The sequence below is a fragment of the Falco peregrinus genome, chromosome 6 (assembly GCF_023634155.1).
Source record: "Falco peregrinus isolate bFalPer1 chromosome 6, bFalPer1.pri, whole genome shotgun sequence".
NCBI classification, from domain to species: Eukaryota; Metazoa; Chordata; class Aves; order Falconiformes; family Falconidae; genus Falco; species Falco peregrinus.
In genome coordinates, this window is record NC_073726.1 from 62,635,064 (window position 1) to 62,655,623 (window position 20,560).

Genomic DNA, 20,560 nt, shown 5'->3' on the forward strand with positions numbered 1-20,560 from the left:
GCAACAGGTCACTGCCCGGTAGGCCACTTTCTCCGCCGTTCCCCACCTCCCAGGGTTTCCTTCACCGCAGCCCCGAGGAAAAACTGCGCCTGTCAGCGACCCCACCGCACAAACACCACCAACCGCCCTGCACCCCACGGGAGAGAGATCGCTTTCGCGGGGGTCAGCCCTCCCTCAGGCCGGGAGCCAGCAGGTGCAGCTCACAGGCGGCTTTACCTCAGCCCGGCCAAGGGGCCCCTCGGCGCGGGGCGGGGGCGGGCCTGGCGCCCCCGGGCCGGGCGCCTCCGTCCGCATAAAAGAGGCGGGCAGGGCCGGGCGGGCCGGCGGCGGGAGGCAGCGCGCTGAGGGGAAGAGCCGGCGCGCGTGGCGGGGAGGCGGCGCGGAGGGAGGGCAGCCCGGCTGCGGGAAGCGGGGCTCCGCGCTGGGACTGGTTCCTTCGCAGCCATTTTCTGTCCAACCAAACAGCCGATTTGCGGAGGGAGCCAACCAGGGCCGCACTGGAGGTTTGTGCCTGGCTCCGGCCAATGATTGGTAACCGGTTCCACTGCAGGCTCGAATGAAATGTCCGTCTCCCTCCCCGGGCCCCGGCGCTGCCGCCGCGCCGCCGCCGCGGGGACCAGGAAGTGGGGGGCGGCAGCCCCCGGGCCCCGCCACCGGCCGTTCGCCTCTTTGTGCGACCGGAGGCGCGGGGGCCGCACGGCCGGGGGAGCGGAGCGGGCGGGCGGGGGGAGGCGGCGGCGCGGGCGGGGAGGCGGTGGCGGGGGTCTTGGCAGGGGTGGCGGGGCGTCCGCCCGCGCCGGTGTCGCCTTCTCCCCTCGGGGCCGGGCGCGAGGACGTGCTCCCCCTTCCCCCCCCCCCCGCCTCCCCCCGCTCCGGCTCCATTTTGTGGCCTAGGCGGGGGAGGCCGGCGGGGTGTAGGAGGCGGAGACGGGAGCGCGGCTGCCCCGCGGCCGTGTCCGCCGCGGGCCGGGCTGCGGCGGCCGGGGCGCGGGCAGGGGGGGGCGCCCGGCCGCCCCTTGAGGTCGCGGCGCGGCACTGGCGGGGCGCGGGGCCTCCCGCGGGGCCGGCCTGGTGCCCGCCGCCACCCCTCGGCAGCGATTCCCCGCCCGGTCGCGCTCGGTCTGCCCCAGGGCCCCTCTTCCCGGCGGCGGCATGGCGGGCGGGCGGCTTTGTGGCGGCCGCGCCTCGCTGTGCGGGGGCGGAGGGGGCTCCGCGCTCTTTTGTTTTTGACCGGCCAGCGCCGCGGCCCACCGAGCGCCCTCCCCTCGCCGCGGGAGCGGGGGGCACGCCGCGCTGCTGGCCGGCCTGCACCACGCCCACGGCCGGGAGCGGGGCAGCGGGGCGAGAGTGGCCCCGGCCCGCCGGCCGCCACCGCTGCTGCTGAGGCCGAAATTCCCTCCAAGGTCTGGCGGTGTTGTGCAGGGATAGGGAGTATAGGCGAGGCCCCGGGATGTGGTGAGAGTACCCGCGTGACCGGGCCGGGCAGCCCCGGCCGGGCACGGCGCTTCGGGGAGGGGGTGACTGCAGGGGGGGCAGCGGGCGGAGTGCGGCCTCCCCCCGCAGGTTCAGCGCAGAAATCACAGCCGAGTGCCTGACAATAAAGTTGCTGAACAACTGGGGACACGTCTTGAAAATAAGGGATGGTGATGGGTGAGGGATGTATCGCACAGATGTGAGCTAGGCGCAGGGAAGACTTCGAGGCTGTTTGTGTGAGTAGGAAGGTGTGTGTGTCCCCGACCCCCTTGTCCCCGCGCGCAACAGCATCGCTGAAGGGCATGGCATCAGGAAGTGAGATCGATCGGCTGGCACAGCCGGGCAGCATCCACGGCTTATCCTGTAACGCTTGGCAGGTAGGAGGGAGGTGGGACTCCACTGTTCTGCCATGTCTACGCAACTGTTGTTCGTTCAGCAAGTGTTCTTGGGCATACCTGTGTGTGCCAGGTGCCACTCCATCCACAGACTGGGTACCTGGTGATTCGCAAGGAGTATTGTGTAGGCTATTCACAGGCAGTCATATGGGAAAATAATAAAAAAAGTCTTCTAGTAATGTTCCCACAGCTATTGAGGTACACTGGTTAAAGAAATATTCCTAGGTGCTGCTGCAATACTGTGGCAATAGAAAATCAAGTCACCTAGCTTTACCAGTTGCTTCAAGGCTTGAGTGAAAATACCTTGTTCTGCAAAGAACTGTCACTTAAAAGCTGCCTAGTGTGCTAGGATTGGTTTTGGGAGGGCAAAATAACGGATGACAATGACCTGAATATTTATAGGCAGTGAGTGATGTAGAAATCTGGATTTTGGCCTTTGAATGAGCTCTCTTATATGTAATAACCTTTGTGTATCTTGTTGATAGAGGTTACTGACAAAAAATAATTGCACCTTTCTCAAAAGAAACTCCAATAAAACAGCAAAAAGCAAAATGGAAGTAGCTGCTTTGGACACTATTCGTAGTTTGGCTGTAATTGTCTTTCAGGAATGCAGAAATTGTGTTTATGCATATTCATTAGCATAGTGTTCCCAAATAATAAGCTTAGTGATTACTTTCTGTTTTTCTTCACTTATGTGGCCTGTGGCTTATGACAGTTCTAACATTAAGGGAGGATCCATTTGTAATTCTGAGACCTAAGATGGCTTAATCTGAATCATTATTTGAGGTCTGTGTCTTGTGCTCTGCATTGGGTGGGTGATTATATATGGTCTTGGCTGCCAGCATTACAGTTATGAAATTTCATTTGAAAGAAGTCAAGAATGCTGGATATTACTCTTCAGACTAATACGTGGCAGCTACAGCAGTTCAGACTTTATTAATAGATAACCTCTTACTTGTGGTAATTACATGAAGGGAGGCAGTTACAGAAATTGAGGGAAAAGATTGTTCAAGATACTGTGAAGATAGCACACATGAAATACTATGAAACTTTTCAAGTTAATGATCTTGTTTTGTCAACATTTAAAAAATGCTTGCAAGGCTCTTCCTTTAGTACTTTCAAATGCAGATCTCTAATGTCACTTCACCCTTACTTAAAGTTTTGCTTAGAAAGAAATTTGACTATTCAGTACTGAGTTTTGCAGTAATACTTTAGAGAAGCATGGTATTTGGAAATTGGTATTTTAGTGGCGAGGTGCTTGTAAAATGCAAAACATGACTTTATATGCATATGAAACAACATGGGTAAGTAACATTGGCAGAAGAAAAGGAAGTGTCAGCAAATCTGATAACTTTGACTGAAAATACTGGCCTGGTCTGAGCTAGTTTTGCAAAATTCTTACTTGCCTTACTGCTTGAGACTAGTAAGTTTCTCGGCACACTTGATGTGCTACTGCAATGAAGGGAAACTTAAAAATGTTATCAAACTTAAAAAAGGAGAAGGCAGGATTTATGGATTTCTACTTTCATAAACAGATGAGCTTAGTTTTTCATGAAAAACTGTGAGAAAAGCATCAAAACCTTAATATGGAAAGGTAATAACGGGGCTTTCAATCAGTGTTGCAGGAGGAAGGAGGTGCTGGTACAGTCCCTTGAGCACTGCTGTCCTCTTCCAGCTTCGCAAAAGCAACAAAACTGCCTCCATTCCTCCATTCATCTTAAGTTTTTTTTCTCTCCAGCTTCTCTCTTTTACTGCCAAAAAAGAGAAGGCGTGGAAACTCAGTTTCTCCTGCTTGCTTCATATCACTGATCCACTCCTACTTGATGTAAAAATATATGCATTGTTAGTCCACCCATACATATTGCAGCTAACCATGCTTGTGAACAGTTAGCCAGCCTGGTAAGGAGCCACCACATGCTTTAGCACAGCTGGATCCATGATACCAGGACTTATAAGATGAACAACGGTGGAAGGTGAAAATATTTGGATTTCACAAGGGAAAGAAAGGTTTCCTCCGCATGGTCCAGGGGAAGGAGCCTGGTGCAGCCTAGGAGCTCACAGGCTTCAGTGACACTGTTAGGTCCTCTCAGCATCTGTCTGTTTCTCCTAATGTAGTTCTGCTGTGGGGGAAAACTCTGAATGTGAGAGATTAGAGGAGCCTGAGATGGAGAGAGAGGGAGCGAGCAGCATCTGTTTGTGTTCTAGGCATAAACTTCACATTTTTGTGGATCTGCTGGAACAATGTCCCATGAATGTATTTACCAGTTAGTGTTTCTTGCTGCAGGAGACACTGCTTTGCTGCCGGGTGAGAATTCAATGAGAAATGAGGTTCTCCAGAAGTCACTGAAAAACAAAGTTAAAATTGTAGTTTCAATTAAAAATTCTGTATTTTTGTTTTGGAGCAGCAAGTGAAGGTGCAGAAATCTCAGATCTTCATTGTCTCTGCTGTTACATTACTACTTTAGTTTTACATCTCTTGTGACAAGGTGTGGTGTCAAAATTAATCTGCAAGGACTGATGTGGTTACTACCTACAGCTTTAGTTACCATTTCTGCCCTGCTTCTGTGGCAGGGACAGCTGTGTAGAAAGTGTATGAAGTGCCTCAGTTCATTGCATATTGTTTTTTGCTGTCCCTCCTGTAGGGCAATAATTTTTGGGAAACAGGGTGACCATGAGAATTGGAAGAGATCTTTCTTTTCCCCTTAGGGATTATAGAATCCTTCAGGTTGGAAAAGACCTTTAAGTTCGAGTCCAACTGTTAACCTAGCACTGACGAGTCCACCACTGAACCATGTCCCTAAGCAGACCAGTTTGGCAAGTCATTGCCAGGTAACTTCCCCATTCTGAAGACAAAAATCTTCTTTCTTTGATTCTATTTTTGCCTTCTATACTGATCAAAGTTTTAAACCCTTCCTCTTAGTGCTAACCAGTCTGGGCTTGCATTCTTCAGCTGTCGTTTAACTGAGCCACTGGTACTGCTCTTCTAAGAGAGCTTTTATGATTAAACAGGATGCAAGATATACTTTGAGATACTGAGGTTTTATTAATTCAGTTTCGATGTATTCTAGAAACAGTTTGAGTTGTGGGCAGCTGATGGAGCATGTTTTTTTAAGCCTCTGGAAAATTTTTCTACCACATGTCAGTGTAAACCTGTATGTTCATTCACTTCCATCTTATCACTGAATTTTCTTTGCCCTTGATACAAAATGTTTCTCTTCTGACATATTTCTCAGGTTAATTTCCCTGGATCCATTAATTTGTATATTCCTAGTAATATTCTTTTTCATTAGAAATTTTAAAAACCCCAAAACCTCCAAAAAACACCACCACCAGAAAACTTTCTGCTGCTGCTCTGTATTTGGTTGCTTTTTGCAGTGTATCACTGAGTATTTGGGTTGAGTGTTTTGTATTGTTCGGTTTCTCTCCCTTGTTGTTGATAAAAAATCAGATGGTGGCATGGTCACTTCAGAGACACACGTTTTCATGTCTGATATGCTTAGCTTACAAGTCTTGATTCAGTCAGTATAGGTACGCATAAAGGGGCTTCAGTGTTTTCCTAGCACTGAAGGCTAAGAGGAATGTACAACATGCAATAAGTGCTTCTTGCAGATGCATGCACTAGGTGCTACAAGACCAACGTGTTGCAAGCCCTTCTCCCTTGCGTGATTCAGTGGTTGCACAGGTGTAGGAGATGCTGTCCTGTATTAAGAGACATTGCCATGTCTGCATGCTGAAAACTGCCGTGCAAGTGGGATATATAACCTGTGAATAGGTACTTTTCTTTAAAGAAAGTTGTAACGGCTCCAGGGGCTAAAGCAAAATCTGTGTTTTTGCCTGTCTGAAACTTTTAGTGTTAGATCTCCCAGGATTTTGCCTGTTCATAAAGATTAGCATCTACTTTCATCTAGAGAAGCAGCTATTTCTGCGTCATGTGCCAGTGTGAGAGCTGTTGTCCCTTTGGTTTCCAGTGGCTGCAGTTACTGTAGGCAGGGTGTTGTTTCTATGCCACATTGGACGGCTGCCTTTTTAGTCACATCGGGGACACAGTTTAGTTTTGTGGGTTTGGTAGGTTTTTTGGTGTTGTTTGGTTGGGGGTGGGGGGGTGGGGTTTAAGGGGGGATTAATTAGCAACAGCATATTGAGAGCAGTGTTTTCTCATTTTCTGAGCAATGTGTTTTTTATGTATTACAGGCCTTGTGCCGAGCTGACAAACAGATATGTAGTGATTGACTTGAATTTGGAACATCTGAAATAAAAATTGTAATGTGGTTGATTATGAGATGACTAAGATAACAGTGAGCACGTTTTTCAGCAGGGTCGTGTTAGTGTCATGCATTGGGTTAAAAAAAAATACTAGATGGTATATTAATTACTGTTTCTGTATTCAGGTGCCTAGATGTAGTTTGAATTAAATAGCAGTGTGACTGAAGTCCTTCCACCACACTTAATTGGACTGAAGCAGTGTGTAGAGATACCATTCCTTTTCTCACCATGAGGCCAGCCAAGCTGTGGGAGAGGCTCGCTGGGCAGGCTCTGTCCATGGAGGTCTTCAGGATGCAGTGGGATAAAGCCCTGAGAGCCCTGCTCCATGCTTGGAGTCGACCTGTCCTTGAGCAGGGGTTGGGCTACAGTCCTTCTGAGGCCCCTTGCAACCTGAATTATCCTGTGATCCTGGATTAGGACCTGGTTATGCTAAGCGTTACGCAGAAGGGTGTTACTCTCTCTGTAATTCCCTGTCCCAAGGTTGGCCTGGCAGCTACAAGTCTTCCTTAAAGTAATACCCACAGAAGTCATGTTAGTTGATGTTAAGCTGTCAGTGCCCGTTTTCTTTATCTGAGACAGAACTGCCTTTTTCTTTTGCAAGCCTTTTCCTGTCAATTTTGCTAATTGCTATTTTAGATTCATAATGTTGATAAGCTTCCGCTCATTCTCACTAATTGTGAGATAATACATACTGTAAGTAGATAATGGAAATGTGCACACAGAAAAAATAAAAATAAAGACAGTACCTTGAGGATGCATTAGTCTAATATGGCCAAAACTGCATACAGACGCAGTGGAGGTTTAAAAGATTCAGGCAGGAATTGTCTTTTGAAGGTGAGCTAGGTGAATAAAAAGGAGGTATTTTTTTACAGAATATTGTTGGGTCTTGGCAATAAACACTCAGATGGGGTAGCCTGCAGGATGGGTAAACAGCAACCAGTGAATTATCATGTTACTGTAGAAATTTGGGGAATATTGCAATCCTGGAGGAAGGAAGCATTTTAGAAGATCTGTTTCATGGAAGACTGAAAAAGGAGAGGGGAAGAAGCATCAAGGCATTTAAAATAGTACTGGGGCTGAGTAAACTTAATGCTTAAAGTGCGCGGAGACCCTAATTCTGAGTTAAATTCTGGCAGGGATTGGAGAGCTGAAACTTGAGAACAACACTGCCAGAAAACTAACTTAATTTTGGAGGTAGCTTCTGTGATTTACCAGACTGCAGAATGTTAATTGCTTCAAATTGCAGAAGGGAAAGAGACACAGCTCTTAATGATGGGTGATGTCACTTTTGGTCATCTTGACGTGCAGGATTGCGATATCCTTGCATTGCCATTACAGTAAGCTAGTAAGCAAACTGCAGACCCTTTGGAAAATTGAAAAGCGTAATCAAATCTGCCAATAAAGAGGATGCCTTATGCATACAAAGCAAATCTATGTGAAAGTTGGCACATGGAAGAGTAATGCCTAAAACGCTACCCTTCATTTGAACAGAGCTTCTGTGTAAGAAGTGAAACTGTTCTACAGAAGCCCATCAAAAGGGATCAGAAGTGTTTAAAGAAAACCCCGGAGTGTGTATGTGTGTAATACTCTGTATGATGAAGAGGTGGAAGAGTTGTTTTGGACTTTTTTTTTTTTCCTCTTACACAGCTCCTAAGGCTACATCCAGCTGTTATAGTATTGCCTGGCATGTGAGCAGTGCTCATGTTTTTTGTGCGTCTGTGGCCAAGTGTAGCACCAGATGTTGCCCAGAGGCTGGAAAGTAAAACCCAGCCCTGTGGCCACAGGCAAAGTGCAGGTTAGAGAGAGGTTAAACGGCTCTTATTTCTGGGCAAGTATAAAAATAGTACAAGATTGCTTCTCCCGCCCTCTCCCTTTTCAGGCTAATGGTTCTGGGAAGAAGTGAGGAGCGTGGTCTCACCAACAATGACCACATGACCCTTTTGGGGTAGAGGTGGTTTTCCAAAGACACCAGGGTACCCGCACAGCTGGTGCAGGTCAGTGAGTGAATGAGCTGGGTTCTGCCTCCCACAGGATTCTGTGTAGCTTGTCAGTAAGGTCAGCTGCTCTCATCAGAAACAACTTGGGCAGGATGGGTAGTGCTAGTCCAGCGAAGAAACTGTGAAGTGTAGAATGAGAATGGAAGACCTGGTTTTCTAGTGAACAGGTAGATAAGCAAATGCTAACAGTGTTGTTTGATGTTAAACATAGCCGAGAAAATTCAGGGCAAAGGTGAACCTGGTGCTGTGCATCTAATGCAGTGGGAACCCCTTCTTCCTCCCTAATTTTCATGGTTTCCTCTCTCTAAAAGGAGCATTATTAAAGCACATAACTGCAAAAATAACACCTTAAATGAGAAAAAGCACGGCAACTAAATGTTTTGCAAGAGTTTATTTTTAACATACTAATTTTCAAGGCACCTGCAACTGGAAAAAAGTCAAGATTGTCCAAAAGTTTTAAAAAGCTAGAGACTTGAATTCAGACTTAAGTTTGGCACTGCTAAAGTGGCCCCCTTGAAAGCGTAACTGTTGTTTGCCGTGATTTTTCTAATAGGTCTAAGCTTTCTGCTGAGCACCTGCTGATAGTGTTTAAGGCAATCAGTTATTCCTGAAAAAGTAAAAATGCAATATGGCAACAGGTTACGTGGCCTGAAGCATTTGCTGTTGCAAGAATGGACGTGAATCTGCATGTTGTGTATGATGGCAAAGTGTGGATGCAAAGGGCAGTGATGGATTGCTGTTGTGGCAAGTCCTCACATAAAAGGTGCAGACTAAGGGGCGTAGGAGGCATCTTCACCTCTTCCATCTCCACAGAAGGAAGTGTAACACGTGCAGTGTCTCGGAGCAGAGGCAGCAGGCTGCTGAGCAGCCTCTGTTTGGAGCAGCACTGTGAGACCTATTTACTTGTTCACCAAGTGGATGTCTTAGCAGATGTTAAGACTTACCAGCAAAATGGCTGCTGATGATCATAGTAGCTTTGCCCTGTTTGAAGCGGGGAAGGCAGGCTTGTCCCAAACTCTTCCAGCTGAAATGTGGTCAGTGCCTCCGGGGACAAAGGTCCCTGGCCAGGGAGGGAAGTGCTGGCTCTCTTGGCTTCCCTCTTTCCCCTGGCAGTCAAATTACTTATTAAACTGTGACTGTCTAAAGCCTCAGGGAGAAGGTTTCTTGTGGGCCACCACGTCAGAACATTGTGAAAGGAGCACTGAAGGATGCCCGGAGGACTGAGGCAGCGCAGGACCAGGGAAAGCAAAAGAAAACATGACGCAGAAGGCACCTAGGAATGACTGGTGCCTCGGGGCGAATGAGGATGCATAGCTGGTCCTGAGGTCTGGCTAGGAGGAGTTTGTCAGTGGGCTTGACAAAAGCTGTTTGGGTGGAGGGTGATGAGTGAAGGATGCACCTGGTGTCATCATTGTAGGAAAAACATGCAGTGAGCTGGTGTAGGTTTTGGGGGTTGTTCAGAGAAACAGATGCCTTGGCCTGTTCTGGTCAGACTCTCACGGGAATAATGCAAGATTGCTATCAATGTGCTGCATGAACCAGATTTTTCTGTGCACAGCCTGTGCCTCCAGCTGAGTTTTTGGGGAAGCTTCACAAAACAGTTTCACTGTTTCCACTGTTAATAAGGCTCAGTAATGACAGAGAGACACTGTTCTCAAATGACAAAATATTTATGCTTTGTATAAATTGGTCTCATAGTTTTAAGTTGATAAAAGTGCTGCTTTTCAGCCATTGCTGCACTTAATGGTGTAACAAACATACCTGAAAGGTTTCCTTCTTCTGGTTGTAGATGGATGGTGATAGCTCCACAACAGATGCTTCTCAGTTAGGAATAGCTGGAGATTACATTGGTGGCAGTCACTATGTGATACAGCCTCATGATGGTAAGAAATGTTACAGTAAATACTATTTATTTCCTTCCTCTTTTATAGTTCTCTGCTGTCTTCTTTCAAGCCAAGAATTTGCAGTTGTTTGTATTTGTAATGCTTCACTGTATAAAGCATTTTTTCTGCGTTCTGAAGGTGGGGGTTAGATTTTTCAATGTTGACACAGTCCTTTGAGGTGGTGACGAAAAAAATTGGTGTTTAGGAAACAGTTTCTATTTTGATATGACAAGAGTGCTTGGTGTTCAACAGCCATGTACATTTCTGCACATAATGTGATAAAGATGATATCAAACAACCATAAAGGTACCTTGGTGTTGCATCTATTTTTTTGATTATTTCCACAATGTTAATACACTGTGCTTTCAAAGGTCTTCGTCCTTCAGTGTAAGATTTTAAACTGACTTAATTATTGCCTGCTGTCTATCAAACACAAATTCTGTTAACTTTTCTTTATTTCATTAGACACAGAGGACAGCATGAATGACCACGAAGATACAAATGGCTCAAAAGAGAGTTTTAGAGAACAAGATATATATCTTCCAATTGCGAATGTTGCAAGGATAATGAAAAATGCCATACCCCAAACAGGAAAGGTAATACCCTTGTCTGGTAAAGAAAGTGTGTTAATGAGTTTTATTCCTTCCTCTGAGTGAACTTGAGCTGGTAGAACAACATATTTTTCCAAATGATCCTGGCTTATTGGAGAAAAGTTTTATAAAAGAAAAAAAAAAAAACCCACCAAAAATCTGAGCAGGAGGTGATCGAGACCCAAGTCCATTTTTCTTAAATTTTTAAGTGTTTAGTTACTGCTGTAATTAAAGGGTTTCCAGAACAGCATTCTTCATAGAGCTTTCCTTTTCTAAGCTATGTTCTCTGAAATTGTCATAATGGGTCAGATTTGGTGACAATCCCCTATCAGTAAGAGTATTTTCTGTGCCATTCTCTCTTAAAAAACTTAATTTGCTTTTATTAAGGTGCATAAAATTTGGAATAAGTGAACCATTTTGGATTAAATAAAACTACAGTTCTCATCCCAAAGAAAAAAATGGTTAGTCTTCCATTGTCCAAATCTTTATGTATCCGAATATCAAAATGACCTAAGAAGTCTGTCTTACACCATGTGGAAGATAAGGCCAGATATTTAAAGATGTATTTTATTTCTTATGTCTAAGAATAGACTCTTTAATCCATTCGGCTGAGTTGGTGATTGTATAATTGACCATTCTACCTGTTTATCTTAAACCTGTTGCTGTTTCTCTACTGTATTCCAGTACAATTCCTGCCCCAGTAACATTTCCTCCAGCTAAAGTTGATTGCTTTTTTTCCCTTTTTTTTTTTTGAGATCACTCTAAATAGAAGCAAGATGTAATTTACTTGCGTCTGCTTGTACTTTCATAGTGTTCAGGGCTTTCTGGAGATCTGGGTGTTAAATTTATATCTTTGCTGTGAAAATCTCTTCGCTAGTCCATATTGTCATAATTTTTTAGTGATCAAAATGAGATTTTTCTCAAATCTAGCATATGGGATATTGAGCTGTCTTGAAAAATCAGGGAGGTTTTTGTGAGAAACTGCAGGGGAAGCTGCTGGCTGATGAGTACTTCTGAAAATCTCACCCTATGTGTCTGAAAATATCAGAGGAACTAGTGAAGATTCTACATACGGTTACTGCTTCATTATTGCTTTTTAAATACAAATAGGTTCTTCTCACGTGAAGAATAAGAATCTTAATTATAATAATCTTTCAGTTGGCTCCTGTCAGCTTCCCAAATAATCATGAGTAATGCTTGCTGTTATTTTAAGTTAGGTAAATTAGGTTTGTCTAGCTGAAAACCATAATCAAATTTACTTATTTTTGCCAGGGGCATATGTTTCTTCATTTGAAATCTCATTTGAAAAATTTGTACCAGAATATTAAAGCATTAGAGAGGCTTGCTGCTAGGCATATATTCTAGTCCCTGAATCTGGCCAGAATAGAAATACTTGTCATTGCCAAATTTGTGGTAACGTACTGCAGTGGGGTTGGACCTGCTGGGCCTATTAAAAAGGAGGACTGAAGTGGACCATGGCGTTGTAATAAACAGGTTTAAGGAGAAGGCATATGTAAACAAAGTAAAGCAATTCTGAGAGGCATCTATATGTAAAAGCTTGTACAGAACATAGTTATGGCTTCAGGAGATCCTGGCAGTTGGCTGTACTGCTTGAAATAGTAAAACTAAATTAAAATCATGTTGCAGCGGTGTTCAGAGCTGTCACATTTTGAGTGGTTCCCTCACATACAGGTGTTGTCTAAATGGGTATATCGTCATCAGGTTTTGGGAAGTTTCCTTTGTGTAGCGTACTCTTTGGGATTGTGTTGTTGGTGGTGTTTTTTAATCTTCTTGCATCTTGATTAATCATTTTATGGTACTTTTTCCTTACTAGATTGCTAAGGATGCAAAAGAATGCGTGCAGGAGTGTGTAAGCGAATTCATCAGCTTTATAACGTCAGAAGCCAGTGAGAGGTGTCACCAAGAGAAAAGAAAGACCATCAATGGAGAGGATATTCTCTTTGCCATGTCTACCTTGGGGTTTGATAGCTATGTTGAACCTTTGAAGTTATACCTCCAAAAATTCAGAGAGGTTGGTATATACTACAGTATTTCCTCACTTAACCTGGTTGTGTTTGTCTTTAGCTCCCTGTCACTGTAATGGTATAATGGATAACTTGCACAGTATCTCACAGCTATTGTCAGGGACTAATGCAATGTTTAAAAGCATTCCAGAGGATATCAAGAGAAAAAGGAGTAAGCAAGCATTTTGATTAGACTTGCTGATTCAAAGCAGTTAAAGCTTTCAACTGAATAAATTCTCTAATATATTGCTGGTAGTAAATCACTCTGTTCTTTAAAGGTGCCTGTTAAGAATACTTAATTCGATCTTTGGATTCAATCAATAAAACTGTACTAGACCGCATCGCGTGAGGAACTAGCCCAATGCCTATTGTTTGTCTGGGCTTTAGATCTGCAAAAGAAAAAGTTGTTTTTCTCAGGCTTCCACGTAAATCATTACTCCAACGTACCTACTTCAGTGTAGGGTTTTTAATAATCTAGTGGGTTTTGAGTTTTAGCCTGTCCCTCAGTTTAATTTAGATACACAGTATAAGTCAAACTTTTTGACAAAGTTGCTTCTGCTGGTGTGTGCTGATGTTTTTGTGTGTGTGTGTGGGGGGGGTTGTTCTGGTCTGCCCTCCCCAAACCCCTGTCTCCTCTGTTTGGAGACTGAAGAGTTATGCTTGCTTGCTTCTTTACTTTGGTGTTCTTTTACCTCAGAATACCAGATTTAACCAAACTAATCAAAGGTATTTTTATCCAGTAACCTCTGTTCCTCATAGTCCTGAATGAAGAAGTTGTTCAGGATTAAAACAATCCTGGAAGAAAACCCTCAGTTTTTATTTTTTTTTTAATGTGGATCCCTCTGTTGGTATGGCCCTGTGGTTTTACTGGCATGAGTGAAGTAGGCATGTCTAAATTGGCAGTGCTGTAGATAGAGATGCTCTTCAGACTTTTTTTTTCTGTAAACCGATGTTTTTAATTAATAGGGTATGACTTGCTAGTGATATTTAATTTGCTGATAGAACTTGAAGCTTCCATTTCCCAGAAGGTCATTTCCATGATAACTGAGTAACAGGTGTAGTCCAAAAGCTGAAGTATTGCTGTGTGCTTTATCTTCCCAGTTCTGTGTAGCAGTTGCACATGCCATCAAAGTGCTGTATGTGCTTTAATTAAAAATGCAAGTAGTGCCTAACTAGTTCCAGTACTTCTGGAGGAGTCTGAAGTGGGTGTACACTACTTTAATTCTGAAGTGACCATTTTTGCAGATATGTATGCTATGGGCATTGTAGCAGAGTAGTGGGATTGGGGTTTAATTGTTTTTTTTAATTAGGTGTTTTGCTCACCAGTTTTAAACCTCCATGCCAGCTAGTTCTGTCTTCAGGGTACTGCACATAGAGAAATATTTCTGATTTGTTCCTTAGTATTTAGTCTACATCAAACAGTTGCAGAGAATACTTTTTATAGCCATATTATTTTCTTAGATGTTCTTATGATGTTTGGTGCTTTGTGCTATTACATACTTTTAAAACTGCATGCAGATGACTGGGAGCCTTGGCTTTCTGTGCTGATTCGCCTTCTGGCTGTAGTTCTTGATGTGGGAAAAGAAATCCAGTATCTTGGTTTTAAATGTCAACTCCTAGTTGTATGGTGTGTGGTTGTAAGCAAATGTTGCACATTCTTGGTAGTTCTGAGATTGTGTGATTTCTTGGAATCTTCTTAAGTGCTTCTTCTGGATTGCTGCGGATCGTCAACTTTTCTGCAGGAGGCAAGAGCCCTTCTTAGAACTACACAATGCTAGTTTGCAGAGCTTTAGTTTCTGAGTAGTATGGCTAAGATGAAAAATGCCATTCGTATGTTCTTGTACTATGCATGTTCTTAAATCCCATAGTTTTACAGGTCTTGGATTTCAAACTCCAGCTGCTGCACAGTGACTCTTCAGCAAGTTCCAAACCTTGGCTAGAGCTCCTGGGCTCTGGAAACAATCTCAAGCCAACTGTACTCTTAACACAGCTTTTCTCTCCCCTCCACTTCTTTTCTCTCTCCAGGCAATGAAAGGAGAAAAGGGAATTGGGGGAACGGTTACAACTGGAGACGGTCTAAGTGAGGAGCTCACAGAAGAAGCATTTAGTAAGTAATACTTTCTAATTTATTATATTACTATGTCTTTTCTAAGAGCAGCACTTTCTTTAGACATCAGATTTATTACTTGAGGAATACATCCTGCACTGGCCACATGTTACACCTGTGATCCATTAAGATTTTCATTTGAGATACCTGGAGGATAATCAGCGCTCCCTCCCAATCAGTAGCGTTTATAGTCAGAATGAAGTAATATAGTGATAATGATGACTAGTAATAGCTAATGTCAGCTGTTAAATGCATACTTTGGTTGCCAGTATTTTTCTGTACACTTCAACACAGATTTGTAATGAAAGGTGCAAACTTTTTTTCTCTCCCCCCCACCCCCCTGTAGCTGCATATTTAAGCCACATTCATTCTACCTGCAAGACTGTTGAGGAAAAAGTAAAATAAACTCCACTTGATGACTTGAGGAGCTTGTCTTTGAGAAATGAGCCAGAGAAGAACATCATCTTTGTATAATTCTAAAACACTTAGTATTTCTTATATTCAAAAGAATACACAGATTGGCAACTAAAAGTTGTAGAGCAAGGAGCATCGTATGCATTCACTGTAGTTTTTCTTCCTTATACTGTGAATTAAAGCCTGACAGTTGTTGGGTCTGTGTTGGTTTTGTTGATGCTGGATTCCTGCATGTAGTCTTCACCTTGGCTTTTAAATGTTACGGGCTGATAATCTTGAAGCTGATACCAGAAGAATTAGGAGGCACAGCTCTAGTTGTATCTATTGACAAGATTTAGTTTTTCAAGCATCTGATAAATCTTCTGTTTAAAATCACTGGTAGACTACTGAATTAGAAAAAATTCAAAGCCTCAGGACCGAAATGACCTATTCAAGGTCTGAAACACAGTTTGCTTCCAATGTGATGACTTTGACTTTATAAAACAGTACAGACTCTTTGTGTGTCTTCTAGCCTGGAGGATAAGCTCATAAAACTGGCTGGAAATTAAGAATCTAAACCTAAATATTGCAGAGGACTTACAGAAAGCTGTATTTTTTTTATGACTATTTCAGTTTTATAATTGAAGACTAGGCAATGCAAACAGTAAACTCGTACCCGTATTCATATGTAGTAGCTGTGTTGGTTCAGAAGTAGTAAGACTCCAGCACAATTATAGGCCCAACTTACTCATCTTGGGTATGTTGCTAAATGGTTTCTAGATTGCAGCTGTTGGGAGTCTGATTTGTCAAGTTTCCAAGCTAGACAATATGTGGTAACTGTTCCAAAAGCTTTATTTTGTATGTATGCTGACTTGCATGTCAAACATGTAAGCTGCAGCTCAGAAGTTGAGGGAGAACATTTCTGAAACTTCTGACAGTATCTGCATCCAGTATCTTGTTTCATGTGAATTCCCCTCTTTGCCCACAAAAAGGTTCTAGCAGAGAACGTTATGCTGCAGTGACTTGCAATTTCAGAGTTTTGCTGCTTTGCTTCTAAGTAGCAGTTGTAAGGTACCTACTCTAAATGTCACAGAGCTCAATGTACGTGGTGTTGTGAAGATTTATCTTAGAGCATCACTCCTTTTATTTTCTTTCTATATCTCAGAAGTACTTTTTACTGTTCATTGGCCTTCTCTCTCTACGAAATTCAGAGCTCTTTTGCATACCCCAAAGGGCACACTGAAGGCACCCAGTGTGATGTCAGGCTCTGGCAATGTGCTTTTTTTTTTGGTCATTGCTTGTCTCTTCATCTCTGTTGCCTTCCACAGGGCTTCCACGTTAGAGTCCCTGCTGGATCCTGTTTTACAGAGAAGCGCAACAATTCCGTGGTGTTCCTCGTGTGTGTATGCTCAAGAGCTAACCTTATGTCTAGACAAACAAACAATTCTTGGTTTGTTTGGATATTGAATGCTGGAGATTGCTTTTTTCAGTGGTCAGGATGGCAAACTCCACTCCGTTTGCCAGTGTACAGCACTGCATGTTCTGCTTCAGATACGTACAGGGGAAGGACAAGGTGCATTCTTAGTTTATCTGATGTAAAATTAATGTGACTATTGCTTCCTAAGTGTTTCTTCCTAATGGGAATAAACTTGTTTACTTGTACCACTCGGTAAAAAGTGTGTCTACACACAGTGTAGGATGGTAGCTGTTAGGAGAGGAATGGCTCCGTAGTCCTGGAGCAGACCACAATTAAATGTTACTTAATGGTGACAGACACATCCAACAAGGCTCTGTATCCTGCAGTTCCTGTCTAACTTTCTTAAAATGCTCTTTTTCAGCTAACCAGTTGCCAGCAGGTTTAATAACTACAGATGGCCAACAGCAGAATGTTATGGTCTACACAACATCGTATCAACAGGTACTGTGTTGCATCCCCTGCTCTCCCTTCTGCTGCTAAAATTCAAATGCTAATTCAGCTGCCCTGTTCTGAAATAGGAGAATTAATTTTACTTAGTTCTTTGTGGTGGCTGTCATGACTTTCCAACACTGTAACAATTCAAGGCTGCTAGCCGCAGTGCGGTTTCAGAAAAGGTGCATTTGAATGTAAGCTTGCATTTTCTTTCTCTAGATCTCTGGTGTTCAACAAATTCAGTTCTCATGATTTGAAGAAAACTTTGTATCTGGGATCATGAAACAGAAAAGCTGTGCAACTCTGACGAAGAGGCAGTTTTAATGACTGGTGAAGAGATTTCTCTCTTTGTATATTAAATAGCTGTAATGTAGCTACCAGAAGCTTGACTAATTGAGGTGTGAGTTCTGACTCAAATCTTTTTCATGATGATTTTAAAAAAAAAAGAAAAATTGGATTTTAAAGGTATTAAAGTATTTTTGTTTTGTACAAGAGTTTGTTGCTCTGTATAACTCCTGTATGCATTGTATATTGCAATTTATTACTGTCAGAGATTTGTAGACAGTTTCTTATTTTCATATTGAATCATGTTACTTTTGTAATTCAGGTAAACAGCTGGGTTAATTCATGTTTACCCTTTGAATAAAATTGTAAGGGTAAAGTTCATTTTTGAATGCAAGTTGCCTTTATTATAAAGATTGAGTTGATCTTGGTTATGTAACTTGTCTTGCATGACAACCTCAACTAACTTTACATGTCAACATATTTATTGAAATTTTGAAAGGGACTTTTTCCTCATGAAACTAGCAGCTCAAAAGAATCGCTACAACTGTTTTTTTTTTTTAATGTAACCTCAGAATTAAAAGTTAAATGAAAAACAACCAACGCTCTACTACATTTAGAGACTTAGAGCTTATCAGCAGTGTTGATGAAAGCACTGACTGTGTGATGCAGGTCGGGTTTGTTTTGTTTTTTTTTTTGTTCCAGTTGCATTAACTCTCTTTAGACTTTCTTTGATATATTTAAGGTAGTCTTTGTACTACTGAAATAACTCTTTTATGTATGTTTTTTAGAATCCAAAACTTAGAAATCTGGGGGGGGGGGGGGGGGGGGGGCGGGATTTTATAGTCCTTGTTGTAAAAGATCTCATTTTAACTTTTTACTGAAATGTTTTAAGGTTTCTTGTGAGACTGTGGGAACTCAAATGTGTTAGCAACTTCGTGTACAGGCTGCGCGTGTGTGTGTGTGACTGAAACTCGAACAAGTGATACAAATCTAAAATGGAAGACAGACTTCTAGTTTGCAGTCTTTCCTGGTTTTGCAATAAATTCTACCTAGGTAGTGTAGTTCTGTATATTTAGTGAGCCGTTCTTAGTAACGTTGCTGTTTCTTTAATAATTGGGTGGGTAATTTTGTTAGATGCAATGTCTTAGCCTGTTAGGATAGGGGTGGTGGTTTTAGTAATATATCTTATTCAGACTGAATTTTGGGACCTTTGATATTTTTACTGTTTTCAGTGGTCTGAAATGTAAAATAATAATTCTCTTTCCACATACCTGTCATTAACTTAAGCAAACCACATCTTGAATCTGGTGCCATATAACTTCTTGCTGGTTTTGTCGTGGTTTTTTTTTTTTGTTAAGAAAAAGTAAGCTATTTTCCCCCCCGATATTAAACTGTTAAACCAAGACATCCCAGAATTCTGAAATGGCCAGTTCTTTGCTGAACAAAAACTTTTATGTATGTGCAGGTTTGAACAGTGTTTCTTACAAATCAGCATCACACTGGCAGAGCCTCTGGAGGCGATCCAGTGTATTCTGTGGCAATCTGGGAGGATGTTCTGGATTTTGTGGTAGTCTGTCATTCTTCAGCAGCTATGACTGAACAAATGGAATTTTTCATTAAATGTAAAAAAATGAATAACACAATCCCTACATGAGCCCCTTCTGTTTGTATTGCATTTATTTCAGGCCGTTATACCCTGTTCTTGATGTTCCTAGATTTGAAATGGAAAAAGCTGTTATCTCAGCTAAGGAGAAGCTAGGGGAGATTTGGCAGTTGGATGTGCAGGAAGGGAACTGAGGTCGTCTGTCACACTTACTTGAAACCAGCTATGGTTTTCAGTCTGCCATCTCTTCTGTGAGTTTAGGTTAAAGTGTTTTGAGTTTGTGGTTTACACACCATCATGTGAGTAAAGGGGAGATCCTGCTGCTTTGGTCTGTCTTTTTTTTTTTCTTTCTTCTCCCCCTCACCCCCTGAAGTCCAGGGACAAACCTGCAACCACCTTGCTTGTTCACTTCCTGGAGATACACATGTAGAAGTAATAGTGCAGCACTTTGATCTCGCTCTGAAACCATTCACCTAATAAAGTTTGTAGAGTCCTGTAGTGCTGGTAAAACAAATGTGATCTGAGGAAATACTTGCCTAATTTATATTAGGAGTAGCACTACCACTGCAGAATCTTTATTTTTGTTTAACAGCTGATAGGTGTTCTCACATTTCTGTTTCTAAGTACTCAAAGTTTAAAAGTAGCTTAGACCCAAACCAAGAGCAGCCATTCCTGCTGTATCCCATCTGCTTCTACAAAACTGCAGGCTTTGGTTCTGAGTGTTTTGTTTGAATTTAACCACAAATTGAGCTTCAGACAGCTGAGCTTGGAGAGAGGCTGCTTGAAATAGCAGTGATGTTCAAAGATCTTTTTCCAAGCACAGGAACTTCCTTTTTTTTTTTTAGGTGACTTTCTGTGACACAAGTAAATTTTACTACGTTATTTTTTTAAATTAATTTCTTTGTGACTTGGTCCTTCAGATCATTCTTTAGAGTGCTGATGGTGTCTTTAAAAGCACAGAAACACTTCTCTCTAAAAATGTGGTTAGGAGAAAAGCTAATTTAGATGGTGTTCTCCTACATCCCAATTTCATTACAGGCCTAATGAGAGCTGAGGTTCTGCTTTTACCAGTCTTGCGGATGTACATATGCATTTTTATTTTATTTATTCCTCTGTTCTGTTCTATGCTGAACTCTAAAGTATGTGGCTGGATCATGTAGCCAGAACACAGAGGGAGTCTTGGCGTGGGGCAGTAGATCCTAAATATCTACTGACCCATGCTTATCTGCCTGTAGCTAAAAATCAGTCTGAATTATGTGGGCTATACTTCAAATAGCTGTCTTCCTTGAACTGCACCCTGGATGCACTGTGAATTGTGTCAGATTAGCAGAGGGTTCCTATTGCAAAGTTTCAAGGTGATGCTCATTAACATGTGGTAAACATGTTTATGTAGGTGATTGTCTCTTTTGCCTTTGGCAGGAGGGGAGGCGTATGGATAACTGTACATGCACAGGAGATTCCTCAGTGCGAAGCAACACAGAGAGCAAAGGGGCGAGCCAAAGGCTAGTATTCTCCCCAGCACCTTGCTGTCATGATAAAAGCTGGCAGCAGCCTTGCTTATAGCTACAAAATTCTTCATTTTGTAAAGCTTTGAACGCGATTAATGTTCTAGTTAAGTCACACAGACTGGCTGCTTCA

General features: G+C 42.8%; 1 protein-coding gene across 3 annotated transcripts; it reads left to right on the forward strand.

Moving 5' to 3' along the window:
- Window positions 1-345: 345 nt before the first annotated feature.
- On the forward strand, window positions 346-18,668 carry NFYB (nuclear transcription factor Y subunit beta). Of its 3 annotated transcripts, none has more exons than XM_055808865.1 (7): window positions 346-503; window positions 9,918-10,011; window positions 10,477-10,607; window positions 12,436-12,633; window positions 14,651-14,732; window positions 16,964-17,043; window positions 17,254-18,668. In XM_055808865.1, the coding sequence occupies exons 2-7, from the start codon at window positions 9,918-9,920 to the stop codon at window positions 17,284-17,286; spliced, it is 618 nt and encodes a 205-aa protein (XP_055664840.1). In that variant the 5' UTR covers window positions 346-503; the 3' UTR covers window positions 17,287-18,668. The 3 variants fall into 3 exon arrangements, with proteins under 3 accessions (XP_055664840.1, XP_055664841.1, XP_005235645.2); XM_055808866.1 differs by having other exon boundaries at window positions 403-531; XM_005235588.4 differs by lacking the exon at window positions 346-503 and adding an exon at window positions 1,584-1,850.
- Window positions 18,669-20,560: the final 1,892 nt, after the last annotated feature.